At 36.3% G+C, this 7,949-nt stretch overlaps 1 protein-coding gene across 1 annotated transcript; it reads left to right on the plus strand.

Moving 5' to 3' along the window:
• Positions 1 to 886: 886 nt before the first annotated feature.
• Positions 887 to 6,184, plus strand: LOC132182761 (protein HOTHEAD-like). Its single transcript, XM_059596096.1, has 5 exons — positions 887 to 1,214; positions 1,825 to 2,472; positions 3,640 to 4,040; positions 5,411 to 5,943; positions 6,025 to 6,184. Exons 1-5 carry the CDS (start codon positions 1,130 to 1,132, stop codon positions 6,074 to 6,076), a joined length of 1,719 nt encoding a protein of 572 aa, XP_059452079.1. The 5' UTR covers positions 887 to 1,129; the 3' UTR covers positions 6,077 to 6,184.
• The last annotated feature ends 1,765 nt before the right edge of the window (positions 6,185 to 7,949 follow it).

A 7,949-nucleotide genomic window follows, 5' to 3' on the forward strand; every position in this document is an offset into this window, starting at 1 on the left:
CCACCAGAAGCAACAATGGAGGAGCACAATCTTATAGACATCTCCAACAAGAGACATCTCCAACAAGAGACGACTTGACGCGTGCATGAGATCCACACGTCGGCGCGTGAAAAATAAGCTCCGGCACATAATTTATTGCAGTATTGATTCAATTTATCCTAAAGTCAGCAAAATCTTCATTCTAGTAGTACTCTCATGGTCTCCAAGGAGTAGCTCAAATCAGCTGTGGACCACGCCTAATGAAGCGGAGGTCATTAGTTCGAATCCTCTCTCCCCCTTCCCTTGTGTCTTGTGTGGACATGTCAAAAAAAAAAAAAAAAAAAAAAGAGAAGTAGTACTCTCACGCATTTTCTTTTATGAAGAACAGCAATAAATGGCAATGGGCATTATAAAGGGTGAGCCTGGGTGACTTCAAGAGACTTAATTATGCCCTTTATGACTCCTACTACACTTTTCTGTTTCTAAGGCTATATTATAACTTTACTTTTCCCTCATTTATACAAGAGTCTGGCCGTTTCTTCCTCGGCTTCCTTTTCTTGGGAAGAAAGAGTTCATGCTGCCTTTAATTAATTAAACGTATCTAAAATTCAAAAATGGCATAATTTGCTTGATTAGCTTCTACAGCCACACGTTGGTGCTGACAGGATGTGAATTCATCAAAAAGTAAATAAAAAATTAATTAAAAAAGGGCATTATCTTAGTGATATTCTTAAAAGATGAAAATATAAATTCGACGATATATATCATGCATGGCAGAAGCAGATAGTGGAAGCAGTTATAACTGCCCACCCTGTAATTAATAAGATTTCAATTGAAGGCAAAGAATCCATATTATATGACAAAAATAATCGACTGTCATCAAGTATTAGCTAGCACTGCTGCTTTTTTGAGTGAAAGTGTTCTTCTTTCTGATGGAGTGATGAGAGACAAGAGAGCTGAAGAACTGGTTGGTTTCACACATCATGTGCATTTCAACATGGTTCAAGGACATTGAATCTTCATGTGTTGGGGTCACAGGTTGTAAACTAGGCGACTTTTGAGCTGAGAGTTTTTACTTTTTGATTTTCTCAAGAGGGTTTCAGAAATTTCTTTAGCTAGCGTTGCTGGGAAGTAAATCCTAGATTATAATATGGCTTCGCGATGGAGCAGGCTTATTGGGGCCATTATTCTTGCTGTAGTTTTCATATTTCATGGCTTTGTTCACTCGGAAAAAGGTTCAAGTCTTTATCAGTCTTCTTCTCACTTCTTACTGTCGTATATTTTGGGGGAAACTTGAGAAAATTCTCTTGTAATTTAACTCATTTTTGAAGCTACTCCTATAAAGTTTTAAAAATCTCAATCCAGGGTATTAAATTTTTAATTTTTTGCAATGTCCTTCGTCGGTAATTAGGATTTCTCATTAAATATTTTCAAAATTCCCTAAATACTCTTTTTTTTTTTTTTTTATAAAAAAATAAAATAAAAAACTGCAAATTTTAGGTGTTGGTCAGGCCAGATTTAACGGAATTTGCAAAAATACCTACACCTATCTTTGTAATTTTTATTTTATTTTATTTATAAAAAAAAAGGAAAATTTTGAAAAATTTGAAAATATTTAACAGAAAATCCTAACGGACTAAGGACATTTCAAAAAATTAAAAGTTCGATACCCTAAATTGAGAATTTGTGAACTTCAAGAGATAATTTTAAACCGAGTTAGAAGTTCACGAGATTTTCTAAAGTTTCTCCAATATTTTATTATATAATTTTACAAAATTTGAAGCTCACTCTTTCTAAATTGTACAAAGTTTCTTCATTGATCTCGTCTCTGGCTTCTCTCTGCAGCTCCATACTACACTTTTGTCAAAGAGGCAACTTCCGCTCCAGCAATACTACGCTACGACTATATAATCATCGGCGGAGGGACCTCCGGCTGCCCACTAGCAGCAACTCTCTCACAAGGAGCGAGGGTTTTAGTCCTCGAGAGAGGAGGCTCCCCCTACAACAACCCAAACATAACCAACATCGGCAATTTTGCTGCCAATCTTGCGGACACGGCCTCTCCTGCGTCCCCAGCCCAAGAGTTCATCTCCCAGGACGGAGTGTTCAACGCCCGAGCACGCGTCTTAGGTGGTGGATCCGCCTTGAATGCCGGGTTCTACACGCACGCGAGCCGCGGCTACATAAAGGAAGCTGGTTGGGACGAGACTTTGGTTAACCAATCTTATGGATGGGTGGAAAAATTGGTGGCGTTCAGGCCCCCGATGCTGGAGTGGCAGTCGGCCGTGAGAGATGGGTTATTGGAGGTGGGGGTGTCGCCCAATAACGGGTTTACGTATGATCATGTGTATGGGACGAAAGTTGGAGGCACTATTTTTGATGGGGATGGTCACAGGCACACCGCTGCAGATTTGCTCCAATATGCGGATCCAAGAAGGATTACTGTGTATTTGCATGCAACTGCGCACAAGATTTTGTTTACTTATAATAATGGTAAGGATTTTAAGTTCTTGATCAACGATTGTAGCATGAATCTTGGTGCTTACCAATACAAAGAAAAAGATAGAAATGGACCTAGGCTTCTACGAAAAATTAACCATTGCCATGCACGTGTAAAGGGTTTTGCTTGTTATTATCCAGGGTAGTGGTTCAATGACCCAAGAAAATTTTTAGATGGTTGTACTAGGCGTGGGTTCAAATCTCCGCAATGAAAAATTTCTGCATATACATAATTAGTATTAGCCGCCTTGGATTCTCATTGACGCACTGGTGGGGCTGGGTCAGGCTATGACTTAGTCGGACTTGAAAGAGTGCCAGCAGTTCCTACCGTCTAAGCCCCCTCATATGCAGCTCTCAGCGGGTAGGTCCTACTATGATTACACCCAAGTAGAATAGCCACAATTGATCTTCCATCCTACTCTTTTTGAATAGGAAAAAAAATAAAAATACAAAGAAAAAAAGGGTTTTGTTTGTCGTATATGTCAATATGCGTAAAAGGGCTCCTATTAAGGATATCTGATTGTGCCTTATTAATGTAGGGTTTGTACATTATTACATGTGGTATCAAAATGAACTCAAAAGTTCCTGAGGTATGCCAAAAAAAAAAAAAAATTTAATCCCTACAATCAAATTTCGTTCACTAACTTAGCATATTTTGATAGCGTGAAACATTGACCCAATAAAATTGTGATACTTGTCTTATTTAAATCAATATCACACTAACGAAACTTATTACATTAGTAGATGAAATTTGACTATATGGACTAGATTGTTTTTGTGGCATAACTCAAAGACCTTTGAGTTCATTTTGATACCACATGGAGCTAATTGTAAATCAAGTAAATCATGAGGACCAATTTTGCATTTTTACCTTGTAATAATGTACAAACCCTAGATTAATAAGGCACAATCAGATATCCTTAATAGAAGCCCTATTATGCATATATAAACATATCGTATATAATAAAGGCCATTTTATGAGGTGTAAAAAATAGAGTGTTTTCTAATAAGGGTTTTAAGATTAATGTTTAAATAAACCCTAATTTCTTGTTTGATGGCATGGATATATACTTCTATTGATGATGCGTCTTAAATATTATTATTAGTTTTGTTAATTAGTTGTAATTAAGAATCTTATGATGTTGTTGTTGATATATATAGGAACAAGAAGACCGCGAGCTAGCGGTCTGATGTTCAAAGATGTGTTGGGAGTGGAGCACAGAGCATACCTAACGAAGAGCTCCATGAATGAGATAATATTATCAGCTGGTGCACTTGGAAGCCCACATCTGTTGATGTTGAGCGGTGTTGGGCCAGCTGAACAGCTTCGGAGCCACGGAATCAAGGTGTTGGTGGAGCAGCCAATGGTGGGGCAAGGGATGGCTGATAATCCAATGAATGCTCTCTTCATTCCTTCTCCATTGCAAGTTGAGGTGTCTCTTATTCAAACTGTGGGCATCACTAGGTTTGGTAGCTACATTGAGGCAGCCAGTGGATTGAGCTTTGCTTATGCTTCGCCTCAAAGGCTCTCTAAACAGTTTGGGTCGCTGCTCCTCAATCAGGTTTTAACTTTCGGATTGGTATCTATCAACTACTTGATCGAATTGTTAGTAGTTTGAACAAGTAATGCATTCAAGAGACTCCATATGGGATTTACCTATCTAAGTAGGTGGGTGGGCAACCCAAAATTTATTTGGGTCTCTCACATTACTTCCTCAAATTGCTAGCAAATTTAAAAAGTAATTGTTGTAATTTTTTATCCTTAACTTTCTACTTCTGAATTGGCATTCACATTTTAAGATTTAAAAAAAAAAAAACAAAAAAAACACTATCCAAAAAAAGGTTCAAATGGTTGAAAATTTAATCAGATTTTAGGTTGAAATTGTGGGACTTCATATATCTAGCCCCCATGTATAGATACATAAAATTGTTCACTCACCATATATAGATACATAAAATTGTCACAAAGCAATTAAATGCCATAAAAATTGAAAATTTAATCCTGAGAAAAAAAAATCCAAGTTATGGAGCCACGCACTTCTGAAGAATTTTGTTGGCCTAACTCATATCATAAAACCGGTTCTATAGGCCGGAGAGGGTTGCACATTCCTTATAAACATGCCCAAGGTCTTGTCCACATGCAAATGTGGGATTATTCCTCAACACCCTCCCTCACGTGCAGGCCGGTATTTTTTTTTGTCTTTGTCACGGAGTAAGTAGTGTGGGCCTTATAGGTCATGTGGTAGGCTCTAATACCATGAAGAATTTCGTTGGCCTAACTCATCTCATAAAACCGGTTCTATAGGAGAGGGTTACCCATTCCTTATAAATATGCCCAAGGTCTTGTCCATAGGCAAATGTGAGATTATTCCTCAACAACTTCTACCTTTAAATTCAATGTAATTAAACTGATGCATATCCTAAAGTCCTATGATGTGAATTTTCTTACAGATTATGTTCAGATTTTAAAAAATTAGAAGACATGTGATTGTGTTTTATCAAAGCGCATTAACATTTCAGAAGGCAAAAGACAAACAATTGACGCAAATTTAGCTCTCAGACTAGATAATTAAGACACGAGTAGAGGCTATTAATTAATATGATTTCGTAACTAGTTTGTTTTGTTGATTAAATTTCTAATTATTTCATTAGGAAAACTATTGAGTAATTCTAGATGGCCTATTTGTGTCCTACTAAGAATGATGTGGTTATTAAAATCACATTTTGATCAAATTTAGTAAGGATCAATCACAAGCCAAATGGTGATTTTAATAGCCACATCATTCTTAGTAGGACACAAGTAGGCCACCTAGAATTACTCGAAACTATCTAGTCTGAACACATGATCCTTGGGATATATAATTAAAGATCACATTCAATTAGATGAAATTAGGAAATAATTAACACTCCCACTTTGCTCAAACAATTGCAGACTGACCAGGAAGCAATGAATAAAGCTGCTGAAGCCATAAATGATGTTGCCAATGGTACCATTAGAGGCGGATTTATTCTCGAAAAAATCATGGGTCCTCTCTCAACAGGCCATCTGGAGCTTCGGAGCACAAATCCAAACGACAATCCAGCAGTCACCTTCAACTATTTCAAGGAACAAGAAGACCTAGAGAGGTGTGTTCAAGGCATGAGCACCGTTATAGACGTTATAAATTCCAATGCCTTCTCAAAGTTCCGTTACAGAAGCATGCCCGTGGAAGCACTAATAAGCTTGATGGTGAGTTTGCCGTTGAACTTGCGGCGGCGACACGTCACCGCAGCAATTTCCCTCGAGCAATTCTGTTTAGACACCGTCATGACCATTTGGCATTATCATGGAGGCTGCCAAGTTGGTTCGGTTGTGGATCATGATTATAAGGTTGTCGGTGTGGAAGCTCTAAGGGTTGTTGATGGTTCAACATTTTTAAGGTCACCTGGGACTAATCCTCAAGCTACTGTTATGATGCTGGGGAGGTACGTAATTAATTAATGAAACCTTTGATATTTGTCGTGCATGGATGTTCTTAATCTTATTTTCACTGTCTTTGGTTGCAGGTATATGGGAGAGAAGATTTTGCTCGAAAGATATCCCCATGGAAGGAATTAGTAGAAGCTGATTCATTTGAAGCTTTGCTTTTCAAGTATGCAATGTCATTTATTATCATTGTTATGCATTTCTCTGGGATCTTTTATTGTTATGCATTTCTCGGCAAAATTTTTGGGATATTACAATATTTACTACAAAGTAACTTACAAAGTGATTTGGCAATCCATAATTGGTGAATATATAGGTTTTTTTTTTTTTTTTTGCTTAATTATTTTACCAACTATAGACGGTCACATTAGTTTATAAACAACGTTCTAACCTTTTCCCTTTCCTTGAATTGCTCACAGAAGAAAAAAAGAGAAGTAGTAAAAGTTATGAGTTTCCTATCCGCTTAATTCTCTTTTTTTCAAAGTCTATGCGGCGTGGTTTCTCATAGCATTTGGTGCATGAAAAATAGTTTTTTTTTTTTTTTGCTCAAGAACCACGTTACATAGGCTTTAGAGAAATGGAAGAGAGATAGAGGGCCGGGGTAACAAATAGAATTACTAAAAAGTTATAGTATCCCTAGCACCACTTATACCAAAATTAAAGGATTCAATTTGGGACTCGAAACCCATATTTAAAGCATTTGAAGGAACATATAAGTTCAAGGATTGACCCCATTGAAGTCAATTACGACGTATTTTAAATTATTTTCATAAGCTTCTTCGGGGATCAGAGAGGTATTCTCCTATTGACATGGCGGCTCTTGAGGGGGCTCTTCCTCGTAGAAATCCTCATTTTTACGGTAAAAGATTTGACTAATTAAGGACATCTTTGAGTAGGAAATTAATTAATTTGTGTTGTTCTCATTAAAGAGCAACAAAGCTTTGGATCAGATGGTTTTGATCGCCAATTTCTTTACGAAGTCTTGCTCCCATATTGCTCTCATATTCAACTTCACTTCACAACAACCACAAAACAAACAAGGGCAAATTGATAAGTTAACTACACCAACACCTAACCCGAGATTCAATGTAAATTTTTGTCTAAGTCTATTTTTTTTAATTTTAACCCATGTGAGCAAAACTCTTAACCCCGTCACTAATAATACCCAAATTAACCAAATACTACTTCACACAACAAGAATAGAAATAGAAAACCCAAATATTTACAAAATTTCAGAAAAAAAAAATAACATGCAAAACTTTGACACCCAAAGCCCCAACATAAAAAAGACATTTCATCATATGGATCAACCTTAAACCCTACGAAAGAAGGAAAATTTACAAGATGATCAAATATTTCATGGAGAACACATTTCTATAAGAAATCACACGGTATCATTAATTGCAAATCGTAACAAAGAATAAGATTTTAGGGTTATTCGTCAAGGCCATGAGTCAAGAGGAGTTTCGAATGAGTTGAAAAAATTATTCCTAATTTTGATTATTCATTAACTGCGTTGAGATATCAAAGAAATTGGGTTGAAAATCTAAGACATGTACTTGAAGGTATTTTGAAGATTTCACTTGATGAGATAAGGGGTATAACGAGGAAAGTGTCATAAAAAAGGAAACACCTCTTAGGATTTTACAAAAAATCCTAAGGGATGCATAACATTGCAAAGAATTAAAAGTTTGATACACTAAGTTGAAAGTTTTTGATTTTTTTTTTTTTTTTTTTTGAAAATACACTTTACCTCTTAAAGTAACCACACATTTGCGTTTTGGTGCCCAATGTTTAAAAGTGACGAAATACCCCCACAATATATTTGACGTTGGCAAAAAACATCATTATTCTATGAAATCCGTCTATTTAGACAGAAACCAAGTCACGTACGTGACCTTTTTTAACCAAAACTTTCGAAAATGACTTAGGGGGGGTAAAGTGTAAAAAAAAAGAAAAAAGAAAACATAAATAATAATAATAAACCTAAAAAAAAAAAAAAAAA

Source organism: Corylus avellana, chromosome ca5 (genome assembly GCF_901000735.1).
Source record: "Corylus avellana chromosome ca5, CavTom2PMs-1.0".
Classification (NCBI taxonomy): domain Eukaryota; kingdom Viridiplantae; phylum Streptophyta; class Magnoliopsida; order Fagales; family Betulaceae; genus Corylus; species Corylus avellana.